Source organism: Pempheris klunzingeri, chromosome 19 (genome assembly GCF_042242105.1).
Source record: "Pempheris klunzingeri isolate RE-2024b chromosome 19, fPemKlu1.hap1, whole genome shotgun sequence".
NCBI classification, from domain to species: Eukaryota; Metazoa; Chordata; class Actinopteri; order Acropomatiformes; family Pempheridae; genus Pempheris; species Pempheris klunzingeri.
Genome location: NC_092030.1, coordinates 13,399,914 through 13,419,815, shown reverse-complemented (window position 1 = coordinate 13,419,815; position 19,902 = coordinate 13,399,914). Strand labels below are relative to the sequence as shown.

General features: G+C 42.1%; 1 protein-coding gene across 1 annotated transcript in view; it reads right to left on the bottom strand.

Annotated features, from left to right (window-relative positions):
- The window catches only part of pappaa (pregnancy-associated plasma protein A, pappalysin 1a), an 83,702-nt gene extending 68,062 nt beyond the window's left edge, over nt 1–15,640 (bottom strand). Inside the window, exons 1-5 of the mRNA XM_070850805.1 lie at nt 15,250–15,640; nt 8,768–9,872; nt 1,118–1,263; nt 499–792; nt 29–221 (exon numbers count right to left, since the gene is read on the bottom strand). Of these exons, the coding sequence (XP_070706906.1) occupies nt 29–221; nt 499–792; nt 1,118–1,263; nt 8,768–9,872; nt 15,250–15,640 (2,129 nt within the window). The remainder of the gene's footprint in view (nt 1–28; nt 222–498; nt 793–1,117; nt 1,264–8,767; nt 9,873–15,249) is intronic.
- Between the last annotated feature and the right edge of the window lie 4,262 nt (nt 15,641–19,902).

Here is a 19,902-nt window from a genome sequence, read left to right as displayed (position 1 = left end):
GTTTGGCAACCTATGTAGCTCATTTCACCTGTCGTAAAAGTGTCCAGAAATTGGTGGAAACCATTCCAGGGTGATGGAATTATGATGCTGCTCAACCACTTGGGGTGCCATTGGCACTGGAGGGGGTTTGGAGGCTGGTTGCCAGGTCTGGTAGATGAGGTCCAGGTAGCAGTGCATCCTTGCCACCTGGTTCAGAGTGAAGGAGTCTGTGCAGGCGTCATCTGCACGTAACAGAGGTAGTAGGTTGAGGTGGTTTTTCCATTTAACTACGACAACAAAATATGTTTTTGCACAAAAATAGTGACATGAAAGGATGTGCCACCTGCTGTGTTCTTCCCATGAAATGCCCCTGCTAAATTCCACACCTGTCTCAGTATGCACACACACTCAACAAATTCCTCCATGGTGATCTCTGCGTGCCACTTTTTGCATGTGAGAGGTATAACTGTAGGATTTTGCCCAGGTAAGTACCAAATACATGCAGAGGCTCCATCTCACCTGCATAGCTCATGTAGTTGTTAAATGGCGTGTGTGTGAAATGCCGACAGCCACAGGTTTCGTTGCCCGGCTCAGGATCGTGGCAGCCTTTGTATTTGGGAGTGGGGTTGGTGTCCGCACACAGATCTCCAGTCTCCATTGAGGGCTCAGTCTCCAAACAGGCATCATTGCATGACTCTATCTCTGATATACCTCGAAACACGTGGTAAAGCCCAAGGCTGTGGCCGATCTCGTGAACCATGGTGTCAGTGTGACCAAATGTACCATAGAAGGAAGGGTTCAGCACAATTCCACCTGAAAAAATACAAATGAATAACACACACATACAGACAATGTAAAAACTGCAAACACTCAAGTGAGTGTGCACACAATACAAAAGTCTGTTCCTGGTGTAGCGTAAAGTAACTGTGGAACTGGAGTAAGATTCAGACAGTGCATTATTAATTGGCCTCTTCAGCTTCATTATCACCTTCTCTCCTGTTAGAGCTGTGATGGAGACAGAAACTGCTTGGGGCTTGAACTGCAATTACTCAGGATCAACAATCTGGGCTGCCAGAGAAAGGATGTGCGCATGTGAATGTGCATGCATGCATGTATGTGTTTTCATTTTTTCTTCTACCCAAATGTGTGAGGGCCTCTTTGTCCCAGGGCCAAGTGGCAACACCCGCCAAATCTTCATCAGAGGAATTGGCAAAGAAGACATTCAGGTGAGTCGAACCATCCAAATGCAGAATCTCTTTCAGCTCTTTCACATCCAAATAGGCTCTGGAGAATAAAAAACAAAATCAAGCATCAAGTTAATCGCTCTACAGTAAGGATAGTACCTTCCTAGAGAATACAGATTTCACCGAGGCAAAGTTCTACAAATAGGCCAAAGAGTTTATGTAGTGTTATTTTTCAGCAAAACAGATCTCAGAATTAGGTCCTTGTTGAGTTTAAATATTTCTTTTAAGTGTATTGGCAATTGCAATGGCCCCTAAAGGAACAGAATTGCAGCTTGAATAGGAATAATTGACTCTGTGGGGTTAAAACCAATTGGCGTATTAACCAATAAGCCCAAAAAAATAAAGCCTTTTAATATGACTTCTTTAATATGACCTCAGCATGGTGATGAAGCGGTTAGCACTGTCATCGCATAGCAAAAAGGGTTCTGGGTTTGAACCTGCTCCCTCTCTGTCTGGAGTTTGGATGTTCTCCTTGTCCCTGCATGGGGTCTCTCTGGGTGCTCCATCTTCCTCCCACAGCTGAATGTACCAATGTTTTTGGACTTTTTAATATTATGGTGTTGCTAAATGTTTTTTTAATGGTCTCACAGGTTGGACTGCAGTTAAATGACACTTTTTTATTTTATTTGAATGGACTCCTAAGTGAAATAAAAAGTGAGTGAATCTCGTGTGGCTGTCAAATCGTTTGCATATTCAAATCTGGATGCTAGCCCTGAATATACTATGCTAGTGTGGCCATGTAACAAAGCTACTGTACGTATGCCTGCAGCAATACAGTTGTTTCTTTATTTAGTTCACAACGTGACACATAAAATACATTTTATTTTTTTCTGATAGAGCCTCAGCCTGACTCATTAAAGTCAGCCTGAGACCTCAATTAATTGCTCGGATATTCTGATGTGTCCCTATCTATGCTACAATGTTTTGCCTCTGCTCCGGGAATACTAACAGCACCACTAATGACTGCAATCATTCAGCACAATGAGATGTCTTTCCAGCAGTGAAACTGTCATTCATTTTATGAACACATCAAACAAGTTTTTTTTTTGTTTTTTTTTTCTATGAGCCTGGCTGGTGGTCCTGGCAAACAGTATCAACAAGCTCAGTCATCTCTTGGAAGAGTCAATAATCTGTTGCATATGCTGAAGTGATTGTGTTTATTCCTTTCTTTTGGTCTCTGAAAGCTTTTGGAAATAGATATGCAATGGATACAGAAACGGGAGTTCATCAGAAGCAAAACATGACATTGGCACTACGATCACAAATTAAGTCCTCTTCAGATGTGTTGATCTAGTTTGTGTGACCCACTTGGCCGCGTTATATTTTGTACTCTTCTTTTGTAAGTGCTTATATTTTAAGATTAAGTGCAATAGCACTGAGGCTAAAACAGCATGGAGAGTTTCCTCTCAGCAAAATGAGAGTACTAAGTGATTCCACAGTTCCTCTTCTTTGGTTAAATGTGTATCAACTTAAAAGACTCACTAACTTCAACTAAAATTCCCTCTCACCGAACAAATAGCCTTCACACTGTTGGCTCTCTTTTGTGAATGTACCCGGCTTCTTAGCACATCTCTAAATCAGTGCCTAATTAATGGAATGACGAGTAGACTCTGGTTTTGTGTGTGCTGGAACAAAAATGGACCTTGATGAAAGGGTTTAGGTGAAAATGAAGTGGGGTGCATAAAAGGGTGAAAACATGAATCATGTGGGTGGTAAACAAGGTGATGGGTTATGGTGTTGTGAAAATGAGACTAGGAATAGGAATGGCACTTTATATGCCAAATAATAGAGACTGATCGCTCATTTCTGCATTGCTACTGCTATGTTGCAAGGTTGATTTTCACACATATTTTTGTTGACACAAACTCCATATCTGTTTTGATACCTTACAATTTGGAAATAGTTTTTAAAATATATCAATTACATTACTTCCATATACCAAAAACAATATCAAAATATCTTGTCTGTAAAGATTTTGCCAATTTCACTCAATTAAGGTCTTACTTAAGATATACTACCTTTAATCTTTAAAGCAAAAAATAATAATCCAAAGTCCTGGAGTGTGCGATTTATATTTACTCTCCTACTCATCAGCTGATTTGTAATAAAGAATGTTTCTACTGTGTATTGAATTGCTTGAATCAAGATGGTGTACAGTTTCACTGAACACAGACAGTTGATGTGATGTGTTTTGCATACATACATCACCGTAAGAGGGTGAAGTAATCACTGACAGTACAGCCTGCACACTGGTAAGATTTCACTACCTACCGCCCTTTAACAATTTTCTGAAAAACTACAATCAGCAAGGCTCTCTGACACAATTTATGATTAATGGTGCTGTGATAACAAAAGCCAATTTATAGCTATTTATTTGGTTGCCAGGAGAAGTGCAAGTGTGTGAGTGGTACAACGTTAGGCCCAGTATTAAGCTGGTTTCTCTTTAGAAACCAGTTTTCTTTCAGTGTAGTAGGGAAATTTCAGTTGCTGCTTCTGTTATGTTTAATAAATCATTTCTTCTTATCATTAGGTCATTTGACCATTTTATTTGGTGTCAAGACTTAGAAAATTGACTATTTTATTAGACCTGAAGAATCTATTTTGCACTCGTAACATCTTTTTAATCAATTAAAGAAGCCCTTAAAACTTATCCAGCTGCTCTTATGTCCTTTTTTCCTTTTTTGGTTAGTAGTACGAAAAGCAAGTGTCTGCATAAAATATTACATTTTTTTTGTGTTAAACCAAGCTGTCTCATAGCGTATGTTCAATGTAGCCTAAAGGAAGCAATTTAAAAGTCAGTAACACTTGTGTTTGGCAGTGTTCTGGAAGGATTTACACCAGTGAGATACTTCTCCCACCGCAACAAGCCTACTAAGGTTACTACCAATGCAGATTTCATATGCAGCTACACGAAATGCTTCATAACATCTCTACAACGTTTGTTAGACAAGTCTCTCTGCCTCAAATCACAAGTCGGATAAGCAGCTGTTTGGTGAAGATGCAGCATTCCCTCAAAACAGACGGTTTGAATAAAGGGTTCAGTGTAGCAAATGCTTTCTTCAAGCCTATGCGAAAGCAACTGGGGGCACTCACTGGGGCCAGGTCTAAAGAGAGAGACGGAGGGAGAGAGAGAGAACAGATGATATAAGGTCCCTCTTCCTAATAATTTCAGGAATTTCATTATTTCCTTTGAAAATATTTGTCCAGAGTTTTTGGACATGCATGAGGGGGGAAAGGGTCAGAGGGTTTTGATGCTGAAATGACTGAGTCAGCAATGAAAAGAGCAGCAACTTTACTGTAGGGTCAAAACCTAGCTAATCTGAGTTCAATTATTCTAACGCCCAAGGCCTTGTTACAAAAACACAGCGTGCATCACATTGTTGCACTGAAGAACTTTCAGAGCAAAAGCAAACAGTTTTAGTATGATCAACTGAAAAAGGCCTTTTGTGTGCCTGCATGTGCATACATGTGTGTGCATGTTTTTGATTTCACATTGTCTAATGATCATGTTGGTGAAGATATGGTAGAGGCTTTGGTTAGCTGCCACTGTAGTGGGTCGGTACCAAATGACTTCACTGTGAGGGTATTTGTAGTAAGAACAGTTTGGACCTTTCAAACACTTTCTGTCTGTCCATTCACATCTTACTCAAACCTCCTCGCCAATAACCCTTTACCCAGCCTTACCCCGCCCCCGTTGTTCTCTCTCCCTCTCTCACACACCCCTCAACTATTTCCCCATCCCATAGCCCCTGTTCCCCTCTCTTGCCTCTCATCATACATTTTTTCTGCCGAGATGAGCCACTTGGGGAAGACAGGATTTTCCATGCATTTAACCACACCACTTTTCAGACATGTCCTGGGAAAAAAAAACAACTTTTAAAGCATTACAAAGAAAGAGAATGAGAGGGAGAAAAAACTGAGGGAGGGAGAGAGAGAAACGTAAGGTGAGTGCAGAAAATCGAGCTTTGCTACATTCAAGCATCACTGCAGGGCATGTGTTGGAGGGAGCTCCAGGGGTGCGCGAGGCAGCTCAAACTGCCGTGTTAATGCTTTTATATCTGATACATATTAAATGGGGGATTATGACTTCATCCATTTACACCCATATATAATTCATATAAGCCCATAAATTTGCCTTGTATACATATGTCTGGGGCAGTACAGTGTGAAAGCTGGGGTGAGCTGGCATGGCAATGACGGTCTCACGGCCAAGAACACTTTTAAAATTGGAGGGGGCCCTCAGCTCCCCTGTCATCAAGTCGGTCAACACCACAGGCCCTAAACCCATCATTCATCTCTGCCTTTATTACTATACTTGCTCTCTCCTCTTTAACCTTCCAGCTTACTCCTCTGATTATTTTTTCCCTTCCAAGGAAGACGTATGTATAGGAACAGATTCCAAAGATCCTGTCCTGACTACTCGTTGCTGAGAGCAGAGTTTGAAAAAGCAGGATTAGTAGACATATGGAATGGACAATTGTATGGTGCAAACGCTCCCCAAGTCTCCCAGTTCCTATATCTGAAGTAGAGGCTCTTAATCGAGTGCTGGGGTGATTATTCTCAGTCCTGGCAAAATGTGTAATTCTCTTCATCAATGCTGTTCTTGTCTTTGGAGCCACACTGACCTCGCCAAGGCATTATCAGCTGAATTCCCTGGTGTGCCATATTTTCAAAAGACCACCTACAGTATCTGGCAACAAATTATCCATTACCAGATGAAACTTCCCTTCCCGCCTAGTGGCCCACGTTAAGCCCCTCCCTACTCTACTTTCTCCTCAGTCTCTTAGTTAAGCAGAGAGACTTCTATCAGCTCCCATGAGAGGGGGCACAGGTGAAACTTCAACAACAGGTGCTTTTATAAGTGTGCTATGACTTTAAAGGGGAAGTGCAAAGTTCTGGTATTTACGCCCAAGCACTCCATTATGTTTTATGGGACGGGGGCTTAAGGTTTAGATGGCCAACTGTAAAACACCCAAGTCAAGGGCCCTGGAGATCAACTCCCCGCTCTGAGCTAGAATACTGCAGGGAAAGGGAGTGAAGGAAAGAGAAAGAGCGGTCCATCCATTAACCTGCCACAGGCAGAGGTATTGACTCAGGAGGGGGAGAGAGACAGAGGCCAAGGGAAAACAGATGACCTATTAGCCTCTGATGAAGCCAGGCCAGACCTCCATTTCCCAAAAACATATTGCGGCTGAAATGGTTCTACTATCCACCTTGCAAAGTTTGTGTACCCACCTTGCTTTAGTTTGGGAGGCAGTTCCAAATAGCATTTTAATTTCTGAATCTGGTGATATTATGGGACTGATTTTCTGTTAAGTTGCTTGAATAATACATTCATCTTTCATTGATAGTCAAGCAAACACATCAGCTTCTCAAACAACTTATGGAAAGGACCATTTGTTTTCTGTCTTTTTGTACACATATTGTAAATTCTTGTTGTACAAATCACAGCTGCTATTTCAGATGTCCCTAGCTCCAGACATAAGAATGTTCAGTCTTACAATAAATGCTGTCAGATAGCATCAATAATACCACCAAAACCATAAGAAGTGTCAAAACCAAGGGCTGTGAAAACAATGCAAAATATTTCTCTCAGCCAAATGTGGAGGGAGGGAATGGGGGGGGCTGTTATTATCAATGGTATTTTCAGAGGAGAGACTGTTTCAGGACCACAGAGTTGCCTGTGTCCTGTGTTAGCCAGATTTTTTGAAAACACTACATGTAAGTGGTAACAGGCGCAAACGCAGCAAAAATAAATGCAGGACCTCACAACCATTGTTCCCCTGCATACACAGTACATTGTTCATCCAGAATTCCATAATTAAGGAGGAATGTCAAACTGTTTGTAGTGCAAGTCTCTCCAGACATACCATAATCAAAGCAAAATAAGCAACCACTTGGGGAGATTATATCTATTTTTTTAGACTGAGAATTCTCTTGTCCTCTTCCTTTCTATCCATCTCTTTTTCTCTCTTGCTGGTAACCTTCCTTTCACAAGCCCATCCTTCAAACGCCCGCAGGGAGGTTTGAACATTGCAACGGCAAGCGTTTTGCCAATGGCTGATGTCTAAATGAAGTAGTTTGCCTGCCACTTGATGAATGAGCTTCTAATGATGACTAAGCTGGAAGGGATGTGGTTGGAATTGAGAGATGGAAGCAACGGCAAACCCACCTGCTTTTCCCCTCTGATGTTGTTAATTAGATGTCATTATTTAGCTATTTAGCGGTCATTTTAAACAACAGGATGGTGCCAAACAGACAATGCTTCCAGCTTAACTGTGATTGAAAACAGCCTGGTTCCCTTGATTCATGCTATCAAAAAGACCCAAACAATCCACCACACACACACTACTAGTTGCTCTCCCTTTTGCTTGTCCCCACATGACAGTGGCAAGAAAAACATATGAATTTCAGTCATTTTTGTCTCATTTTCTAGCATAACCATGAAGACCCCCTGCATTGTCCACAAAAATGTCTCAGTCTACTGTGTTGAATTTCATTGTACCCAGAAACAAACAATCCGGCTATTGGAGGTCTGGCATAAACCTTATTGCAGCAAATTCCAGAGATTTATTGTCCTTGCCAGCTTTTACTCATCATCTGCAAGCCACAATGCGATTACCACAAAAACAAAAATTGCATATATTTATGAAGGCCTCTGTATTCTCCTAAAGTAGCTGTGTGAAACCGCATAATCTCTTGCTTGATGTGCAGCGCACCTAGGTGATTCTGTAATTCTGGTATTCACATGCAAGTGAAGTGAACTTTCTTCTGTGCTTTTCCTGGAAAATTCTTTCATTCACCTACGTTTAGGGACCCATACCTGCCTCCCCAGGAAACACGTCTTCCAGTGGTTTCCTGAAGAAAGCGGTATGTCTTTGAAATTATTTCCATTGCTAAAAGCAAAACCCGTGCTTGGACCTTTTTTTCTGACCTCTAATTGCCCTTACACTCTTTTCAGAATGTCACTCTTTCCAAACCAACTCCGTTCTCCAATCAAGCCAGCTTAATTAGGACCACAGGGTATAGGAGACAGAGTAGAAAAAGGTGGGAGAGTTGTTGAAAATTGATACAAAAATGAGTGGTCTGGCCTGTGCATTTGCTACCAGAAAAGTCATCCAGTTGCGTTTGTTTTGCCCTGCCTAAGTGTGGAACACTGATTGAACCAGGCCAAGGCTAGATTGGACTAGCTGGTCCCAGCGGATTTCCCAGGCCACACAGGCTGGGGCTTATGTTACACTCAGCCTCAGCCCAAATAGTCAGGAAACAGTAGGACTAGACATCAAAACCTCTCTTCAGGGACACATATATGGAAAGATGTGTTGTTTGATTTACTCTAGGCATGTGAGGCCATAGTGTAGTGTTGGTTTACCAAAATTATTCAATCATGTCAACCAAAAAATGTATCAAATTAAGCGAAGCATGTTGTGGTTAGTTGAAGCTTTTTGGTGAATTGAAGTCTTCTGTTTCTTAAACAACTTCTTAAGAGGATTACTAGTGTTGAAAACATGATAGCATGTAGATTGTGAAGAGAGTGATCTTACTTGTGTGGAGAAGAGCGGTTGAAGCATGTCTTGGTCACATCCGTCACATTGGGGTTACAGCAGTCACCAAGGTCATAGAAGAAGTTTTCCGAGTTACATTCAGGGTCACATACACCATTACCCTGCTTGTGCTCAGGGCAGCGGTTCCGATGCCCAGACATGCAGTCACCTGCATCAAACCCAGTCAGCGGATGGTTGCATTCTGGGTCACATGCGTCATCGCCAACTTTGCTGATATCACAGTTAGCTAGAATCAACCGATTTCTAAGAGAAGAATTGGTCACATTGTGAATGCTAAGCTCCCAGGTGATGTTGTAGGGGCTAAAGGCATCATTTAGCTGCTGGTGCTGCAGGCTGATCTGATGGTCTGATACGGTTGGCTTCATGCGTGCATCGTCCCAAATATTTATGACACGATATAGTACTTTCTTTGGTCGACGGAAGGTCCAAAGCTGGTTGTAGTTCTTGATGACCTCAACATTGTCACATACAGTTTGACCACAAGTTGGAGGCTCGAGTGTTGTGTCCAATAATCCCTCCGAATTTCCAACTCCACCACCACCTGGAAACCCTAATCTTCCTGCTCCTCCCTGCTCAGGCTGGGGAAAGCTACCATCCTTTACAGTCAGCCACTTCCGGCCAGGGTGCTCGAATGTTTCACGAATGACCAGCTGAGGTAGATCTTGGGGGTCCTCATGGCCCTGCATATCCCTGATAATCTGCCTCTGACCTCGGGCCTGCCTCCATAGACCCACCCTTTCCACGGCCCCCCTGTAATTATGATTCAGTGCATTCCCCCCAATCATCAGCACTTTGCACTTTTTGGTCAAATGGCTGAAGACGTCACCCGATTGCTCCCGACTGACACCCACCTGGGCACCATTGACAAAGAGCTTCATGTACACGCCATCATATGTGACTGCCACATGTGCCCATTGGTTGGGTACGTAGCGAGCATTGGAGTGGATAGAGGTTACTTTGTGGGCACGGTCAGTTTTAAGGGAGAAGAAGAAGCGGGGGTCACGATTCCCATGTTCACTGACCGCCTGGATGCCAAGCAGCCAGCCGCGGTCACTGGAGGCGTAGAAACATTTGTCGTATAGGCCTGGGGAGGGAATAAAAAAGATAAATGAATATGTGAATATGATTTGTTTTCAGATGTGAACATGAGAGAAAATGAACAACAGTAACGAAAGCATTGTTCATCAGTCAACTTTAAGATAATTGACACTTAACTGACACCACATCTTCTCTTTTCAATGACTGTTGGCGATCTACACAAGTGACATCCATACAATCCTTAATGCTAATTTAGTTTCAGATTTGCTGGTCAAAATACCAATCAGATTTCAATTGACACATTTTGAACACTATAAATCTATATGGAATATTCTAAAAAGTGTTATTTCCAAAGGGGTAGTGAAAATGTAGTCAAGATTGGGGAACTAATGTATTAATGTGATACATTGTTTGATATCTATGTGCGTGTTGCTCTGGAAATTGGGTTGAAGTGCATGTTTAGCTAAGGGAGACCCCATGGAAATCTCTCTGTACAGGCTTTTTCGTGAACACTGAGTGCATTTAAAGCTGTTCGTGTAAATGTCCCTTGCCAGCGGGGTAGCCAGAAAAGGCTAGTTTTATGCTAAAGCCTTGTTTTTGTAGAGGCACCAAAACACCTTTTTCCTGTTTCACTTGGACCGTGTATGTCAGCTTCAGCATGGTAATGTGTTTTCACTTCTTAGGGGATCTCTGAATGTTAACTGTTTGTTTGTTTAGCGCTTGTTGAGGTACGTGTGTGCAGGCATAGAAGTTCATGTCTGTGCATGTGCATGTGTGTTTGTTAACGCATGCTTGTGACTATATGCATATATCCATACGGTCCAGTCAAAGTGTGCAAAGATACTAAAGCATCTCGACACACATCACAAAGTTCACCTAAGCATGTGAGAGTTTGTGTGTTCACAGGTGATTCTGGGGAGAGAGCAGAAGTCCACTCTTGTCACAAGAATACATTCCTGGGATTTGCTAACATCAGAGATGAACTTCTAACCATGAGCTTTCTGGCAATTATATCTATCCACAAAGAGACACTCAATCTGTGACCTACACTCCTAACCCATATCAGTGTGGAGTGTCCTTTACAATTGCTTCTGAGAGTTGTGCATCTCATGCCTGTAAATACCCTTCATATTTGTCTCTGCTGCCTTAAGTATGGCCTGAAATTATAAGATGATTATCATAGTGATGATCACATCTTTGCCTGAGCGTACTTGTCCACTCAAATGCCTTTATCCCCCATCGATTAGGCTACCTGAGCCTGCAGTAAGTGGCTGGTTAATGGTGATTGCACAGACATCTTGCTAACTTTGACCTGTTTCTAATTAGATGCACACTCCAGTATGCATTCATTAACTTGGTATTTCAACAGACTAATGTTCAAAGAGCGAGGGTTGGGTTCAGCGTCAAGGTCAGTCCTTTGGTGGATGACGTTTTCAGGCTTTCCACTACACTGGAAGGAAAAAGCCTTCCATCTGTCAGCTAGTGCACTCAAGGCTAAAAGGTGTGCTAAAATGCTCGTAGGGCTCCTAGTGTAAACAGCTGTCATAATTCTGCCATGCTCAATTAATCTAACACACTACACTTTTCCAGACCCTGCACTGTGACTCCTCTAGCTCACACAAATACACCTTCACACACATATGCACATACTTATACAGGCATACATATATGCTTATGAGCACATACACACAGTCCCACATGCACAGAAAAATTAAATGCCGGAGTGCACATTTCTGTCCCACCAGAAATACACATACAAAAGGACTTGCATGTGCGCACGCTATGGTAGAGAGCTGTTCCTGTCAGGTTCAAAAGCAACCTTCCTCGCAATTGCCATTTGTCTTCTTCCAAGAAAAACACACTCAGGAAAAAAGAAAAAGTTAAAAAAAAAAAACACACACACACACATACACACACAAAGAAAAATGTCACAAGGACTTGATAAAAAGCAGGGAGGAAGGGAACAATGAAAACTCCGTTTACTTTTGAGGTGTTCTGGCTCTGAAAGGTCAAAGAAAGGCACTTTTCATAGTCATACTAAAGTGACTAAAGTGACCGCCACACCAATTTCCCTGAGGAGACAATGGAAAATTCCATTAATATGTTCAAAACAAATTGAACAAACATAACAAGGATATTGAATATAAAAATGTCATCATACCAATTCACGAAACACTTGACTTTAAACATTTGACTTGGCCATCAAGTTTCACTGTATTAATTCAGCTAATAGCTGGTTTTAATGAGTCATAAATGATCTACCACTGGTTTTGCTGCACTGTAACTTTCACTGTGATGTTGTCATAACAGAGAAACCTTCCCAGTAAATGTAAGGACATTAACCGAGATTTTGGGGTACTCAGCAACACTTTTCTAAGCATTCATTAAAGCACAGGAAGGAACCCGGTGAATGATAACGATTCAAACCAATGAAGAGACTATGAGGATGTTTCTAGTTGAGGAAATGATTGCTAAGTGTTACACTCAATGCTCGACTTGTGCTTTAAACTCCAACCACTTGCCAGTTACATTTGACCAAGATGGAACAAAAACAGTTTGTAAGCATGTATGAAAAAACAGGACCCTCAGCAAGCAAAATGTTGTTTTCGAACAACTTTTTGTGTGCATCATCACACTAGGTGACAGCATCAAAATATATCTGTTATCATAGCAATTATCTGCCAACGTCTGCAAATAATTGTCCTCAGCAGGTCATGGAAGAGAGCCTCCGTTCCTCTTGTGATTTATTTTCCTCTTCCTTTGATGCGGGACAACCCAGCATGACCCGGATACAAGGGCTAATAGGGCACAACAAAGTTTGAATAACATTTGGACACAGGACTTGATGTTCTAATTGTGTGGTTGCGTCTGTGACTGCAGATGGGTGGGGGTGTGCACGTACATATGTGTGTGAGTCTGGATTAACCCTTTCTTCATTTCAAATGCATTTAAACCTGGGTCATCTGTACTGATCCCTGAACATTGTCCTTTTAAGTAATTTGGTTAACTCCACGCAGACGATTGAATTTCATCATATCATCAAATCAAAAAAAAGCACATACAAATGCAACTTTAATAACAAGTAACTTGAAGTTTCTCCTTTATATGTCATAATGACTTTAATCATCTTGGGAGATCGCTTACAATCCTCTCATATATTGTTACCAAATGGAAATGCAGAGTTAGAAGAAACGTGGGTGTCCAATACACAACTCAAAAACAACAACGAGTCACCAGAGTTGGCCAAGGATGCAAAAGTACCAGACCACTCCGGGGCTTCCAGTTTTCATTTTTCAGGCACAGACTGTGCTCACTGTATGATCCAATTGCACAAAAAAAAAAACACAACAACAACAACATAAATCAACGTGTAACAAAAAGGTAAACTGGTGAAAGAAAGCAAAAGAACAATTGAAAAAGGAAAGAAAGAGAGAGAAAGAGAAATGTTGGTGGTCAAAACAACACAGTAAATAAAACAGCTGCTGCAAACAACACTCTTCTGGGATCAAAACAAGGGGATGGAGCATTTTTGAGGCCTGAATTGGATTTAAAAGATTAGGCTTTATTGAATTTGTTTGGTCATCATATTTTTTCCCTTTACCACCACCACCACCCCCACCCACCCCCCCTTCTCTGGCACACTGATGTGAGCACTAAGGGAGCAAATTTAAGAAATGAATGCCTAAGATAATACATGAGCAGTAATCTCTAGTAGGCAGAAGACAGTACAAGATACATAAAGCCTGTAACGTTCATCATTTTCTTGGTTGTTTGTGTTGTTGGAGTACTGGATTGTATTATACTGTACAGATGTTCCTGTTATTGTGTCCATCCTCTGTAAATCTAAGAGTCACCCAGGTCACAACAGACCCTCTCACCCCCCTCCAGTTTGAGACTCTTACAAGGGATTGGTTTTGCAGAGCATGTCCCTGCCAACTGGCTAGCACAACCTAAAGTGTATTGGCTACACACACACACACACACACACACACACACACACACACACTCAAGTGATTATTTATGTGTGTGTGGAGAGAGGGATTGTTTTGAGATGAGCCAGACAAATAGAAAATAAAGGATGATGTAAATTTACTCGTATGGTTTAGTGAAGTACCCAAACGTGCAGGCTGGCGTACAGGAGGCTGAGGAGGACTGAGTTCAATTCAGTTCAGTTCAGTTCAAAGGCAGCCATCTGCACAAGTACTGTAGCAGGCAAGGAGTTGTGTATGCAACGCTCCCTATCGGCAAGGAAAAGCAACACACAAAAAAAATGTCCTATACAGTAATGCACAAAACCGCTATTGGTTAAAACGGGTGATGCAGAACTGTTTTAACACCTCTGTGGTGCTCGTTTACGCATGGCTGCAGACCTGGCAGGACAAAAAGGAGTGCGCACAGATGACAACTAAAAAAGTGTCAAGCCTTCCTCTGAAGCAGGGGTCTACTCGAGCCTCTGCTCAGTCAGTGAATAGAGATGCATCACCACTATCTGATTGCGCCTTAAATTAGAAACTCGCCGAATAACACGCAGCGATTTCGCACAACAGTCTGCGTTTTTGGAGAGGCTGTGCATGACACCTCCACTCTACGTAAAAGCGCACCGCCACGGCACAGCAACAAGCTGTGACATTTTTTTTTTTGGGCAGAAGGGGAAACCCTGAATCTCTCAGCCCGGTCCCGTAACTCCGGTAGCCAATCCAAAGGTGTCGGTTTTGGGGGACACTCGAGCATGCGGCTTGAGCTGCTCGCCTTTGAGCGCCTGCACACACACACACACACACACGCACGCACGCACGCACACACACACACACACACACACACACACACACACACACACACACAACCAATCTCTCCCGCTTTGTGCCTGACGTGACGTGCTCGCTCACAAAGTTTTGGCCATTACATCATAGTTTTAAAATAGCCAAGTCGGTTCAGAGAAATTATATTTTACGCACAGTGACATCAGCTGCCGGTCAAACGATGCAGGAGCCTGCATCTGCTCCTCACTTAGATTTTATGATCCCAACCCGCATACAACATCATTCTGAAGTGGGAAAATGGGGTGTAAATTGATTTGCAGAAGAAAAAAAAAAAAATTTACACCACATTGCGGTGATTTTCTCTGCGTGCGGTGGCCAACTTAAATGTGATCAAGATCTTCAGTGACCCTACGCTTGCACTACCTAAAATATCCGCTGTACTTTTCAGAGCATTACATCATTGTCTGGTCTGATAGATGAACTCATTTTCAACTCGCTGAAACTGCATGTTGCTTTGTTTGATAGACTTCATGACACCGGGACCAAATGCTGCACATTTGCATGTTTAGTTCTCGTTTTTCTATTTCACTCGCTTTGGAGTTACACTAATAAAAAAAAGGAGTTGGGTTGATAATTGGATGGAGGATGAATAGACTATCCTACCTGCAATCACTGTGGGTGATCGTTGACCTCCCTCCGGTTTGATCCACATCTCCAGAGTGAAATTTCCTCTGGGTATCTCCACGCCAGGCTTCAGCCGTAGCTGGTCTCCCCTGCCGGTAAAATAGACAGCTTTCCCCCGGTCTGGAGAGTTTTCCTCCGCCTGAGAGGAGCGCCGACGCTGCCGAGGCACCCGTCGCTCCAAGCCGGGCAAAGAGCGTTTGCCCCGGGGCAGACGTGTGGCACAAGCCCCTGGGAAGGTGGCTTTCGCCTCCCTTATGCGCACCAACTCCCTCTTGGATCTCCCCTTTCTCCGGACTGTCCCGCACTCTGATCCAAAACACAAGATGAGAATCACCAGGCAAGACACCCAGGGAGATGTCCAAAGTTTCATTTTTCGGGAGAGGAAATGGCAAAAAAAAAAAAATTTAAAATAAGAGAAAAAATAATAAAAGAACGGAATAACTAGAGAAAAAAAATGTATGTCCACAATGTTCTCCTCTTTGGAATCCTCTCGAGTTTTTCCTTCTCTCTTTTTACAGCGGTAGAATGTCAAACCGTAGAAACTGTCTAAATAAACCCATAAAGCTATGCTGTTTTTCCCTCTTTATGATGCTAAGCCACGACCCCCTCTCTTAAGCAAAACTACTCTGGAGACATTCAGGGGACACAGGAATATTTGATTCATGTATGTGTTCCACGGTGCCTTTTCAATGGGTCCCATTTAGCCAAAGGGATGACTAATAACTAATCAATCAAGAGGGGGGTCCGGCCGATGCCCCCCTCATCCCCTTTGGACGGTAGGAGTTACTCGCAGAAATCCACAGTTGTCCGCCAAGCTCTTGTCACACCTTTTTGTTGTTTCCTTATCCCACCCGTAAAACAGCATAAGAAATGGCACATATTAAATTCCAAAGAAAAGTGACAACAAACCGACCTCTCATATTTATTACAGGAAACAAGAGGTAAATTGTGATCAAAAATGGAATCCAAACTTCCCTTTGCCTGTGTGCCTGTACAAAAGTTGAAATGCACTATAATGTCTGGTAAGGCGAATGAGAGGAAGAGGGACAGAGAGCTGCAGAAGTAAGCATCGCGGTCCTCATTGATTGCCTGAAGCAGAAACACTTGGAGGAGTCGGGGCTCGTCGTCCGCTTTAGAGCCAGTTTCTCTCTAAGTCTTTTTAAGAACAACTCATGTTTCAAATGTTCCGGGGCAGTGTTTTTTTTTTTTTTTTTTTTTTTTTTTTTCAAAGTGGGAAGTCACACAGGTAGGCAACTCTCACTGACGGCAATTCTGTCCATGGCACGCAGTGATAGGATGGTGTTTACGGAGTTTGAAAGGCGTATATGTATCCCTCTAGCGGTTACAATTTAAACAATCAAACACTTCCACCAAGTCCACACCACAGGACCATAACCAAGCAGCCTGGAAACATGAAGGTATTACTCCAGTCCTTGCTGTTGTTTGCTGAAATCCCCCCCCCACCTACCCTCTCCCCCTGAAGGCTCTGCCCTCATGTTAGAGTCATTTTAAAGTCATGGACATGTGACATTCCTTAAGATATACATTAAAACTTAGTTGAACAGATGGTTAGACTATTCTTTAATGTAAATCTCCTGAAGATATTGTTACATAGAGATAGAGACTGTGCCAAATATAGTTTAGAGAGCAAAACCTTTATTTTGTAATGTTAAAAAAAAATTCTAAATTCTATTTGTAATTGATAGAGATTGATAAAATACAACATGTTTTGCACTATTAGGCTTTGAAGAAGGTCCTCCGTTTTAACTTTGGCAAAGTAAGATGTATTCTATATAAAGGCAGACCTCACTGTCCCGTCAAAGTCGTGTTTCCCATTAATGTCTTTTCAAAATAAAGCAAGCAGTAGATCAAAGAAGTAATGGGAGAACAATGACAAAGCCATAGCAGTTGTCTTCCCTTCTTTACTTCGCTTTATTTAATGGATCATGTGTCCTTTCTTCTTTCCGTTTTAAAGCCATAGTTTGATGTTTTTGACCATAAAAATGGCAATAAATTCACTTATCTGTGTATTTTCTACCTGCGCATGTTCTTTAAAAGTCAGTTAACTCCAATCTAAGTTTATCCCAGTTTACTGCTACCGCCACGCCACAGGGAGTTTTGTCGAAGGGATTTGGAAGTTACAGGTTGACTCACACATCCTAATGTTTACTGAACCGTCACTTTAGATGGATGTGACTTTCAAAACCACCGCTCTCGCCCGAGGTTTGTAAGCATTTAGGACCGGCGACAAAGCCTTCTCTGACTGAAATGAAAACGATCCTTTGGTCATGTCGCTGGTGACTCTGAGAGCATTGTGACACGGAGAAGACAGTGAATTTACCTTTAATGGCCTTCCATAGAGACGGTGAGCTGGAATGTCAGCGTCTCCTCTCTGTACTCTCAAGGGTTGCATGTTGTAAATGTGTGTTTAGATGGCCAAAACTTGCCACCTACCTACCATAAAGGAAAGAGAGAACAAACATTAAATATTTGCATTCTTTTTCATGTGGTGTTGCGACTTTGGGCCGCATATTTCCTTTTGTGTCTTGAGCAGGGGGAAATGACATATTGAAAGGTGTTTGACCTTGAAAGTCGCTGGGAGCAGAGTTTGACACGGACCACATATTTAAATCCTGTCAAAGGGGATAGTGGATGACTTTGTGTGTCCCAACCTTCACATGACAAGCTGTTAACACACATTTTCCTTTCAGATGTGGTTGTGTGGCAACACTCCTTGAAGGAGTTTTTGTTTAGGTCCTTCTCTCAAAGACCCCTGATTCCCATGAGATGGCTTGCTTTTGACGCACACTTTGCAGTAAAATGTATGTTTGTTTTTTTCTAAATATAATTGGGTCACTAAACGTAATTTAGTATTGCAATCTACTACAAGTGGATTTTCATCATTTCATCAGAAGTTAACACTGAAGGAAAATGGACTTGCAAACCCACTAAGGTGCTTAAGCATCATGACAGAAGGTGGAAGACTTCTCCAGTCCTGTAATTGCATTCTTCACGTCTTCAGACTGTCACTCTGTCTCTCTGCAAAGGAACATGAGCTCTGAAGATAGACAAGATGACCTAATGTCTTACAGTCAGCATCCGTTCAGGTTGGTACACTATGTACAGACTGAAGAGGTGGGGGGGCCTCTGAAACATGCTCACATAAAGGTCATTCCCCATCCCTCTGTTATGCAAGGAGATTGAGTTGAATTGTTTTAGTATAGTCTTGCACCCACCACCCAGCCCCTCAGGCCATGGACCAATCACCATGAACAAAGTTCAAACCGTGCGCCTGCCTGGTTCTACCATTTGCCAGCGAAATAGCGTCACAATATCTCTCCTTTTCAAAACAGGCTGATTCCCAGTTGTTCCTGGATTTGATGGTCCAGGAAGACAACATCCCATCTTAACCTAATGACCTGTGATGGTTCATGTCACGGAGCCCTTGTGCAATTGTGCAAATCCCACCGCAAATCTGACGAGTCCATAAAGAAGAACCCACTGCATCGCTTTCAGAGGGGTATGATGTTAAGATCAATCAGGGGTCAGCTGTGAATAAAACCCCAGAGGACAAACACAAACCTTTGACACTAAATAAAATAAAATAGAAAATAAAAACAAATGCAGCAGTGATTGGTACATCTTGAACAACATTATGTGTGTGTATGAATATATATATATATATATATATATATATATATATATATATATATATACACACACACACACATATGACATGACACTGTCAGGATTTTCAGCATTTATTATCTGAATGCATACAAACACTTTTTTGGCCTTTTTTCCTCTCTCTTGCCACGCACTTTTGACCCAGGAGATGAGATTACATCTGTGCTGTCTAAAACTAACAGCTTGTGGAGATGGGTAAAACATGAGCATGTTCCATGGATACAGAGCCGAGAACGGAGCAAAAATACATGCATTTAATGGCCCTTTGAATTTTCTTTTCTTCAATTACAATCCATTAAGAAATGAAACTGCATCAACTTCGTCTAACAGCACGCAGATCACAAGTGTCTTCTAACTTCTAACATCTCTAGCTCCACTTTGCTCCCATGGTGATGCAGCCATTGCTTCTGTTTAGAGAAAAGTAGTTGCAGCATTGTACAATAATCCCACTACGTCATCTGACTGACTGAGGAGCAGTGCGAGTCAAACGGGAAAAAAACATTGTCCTATAATCCATTAATGCACTCGGCTTAATCTGTGACTGTAGCTGTTCTAAAGTGCAAACCTAAATGCTTTTGCCTTATTTTTTCTGTGGATGATCTGGAGAGAAAAACGATATACACTCGAGTGTCAACAATGTTAACACATTAAAGAATAATGCAGATTAGGTGCACACTAAAGATGTGGGGAATTCTGAATGGTTGAGAAATGTGAAAGGAAAATAAAAGCTGCAGTGACAATAGGACTCCATAATAGTGGCCAGAACCTTGTAAGGCGGTGGCTCTTTCTAAATATAATGCCGTTACAGAATGCCCATTAAAGCCCTTAAGAGTATAATCCTGTGCTACCTACAAACTCGCACCAGGTCCAATTTTCAGTGATTCCATGACAATTGTCACGCAGGCAGTTTCGAGTAAAAAAAAAAAAAAGAGACGACTTCCAAAT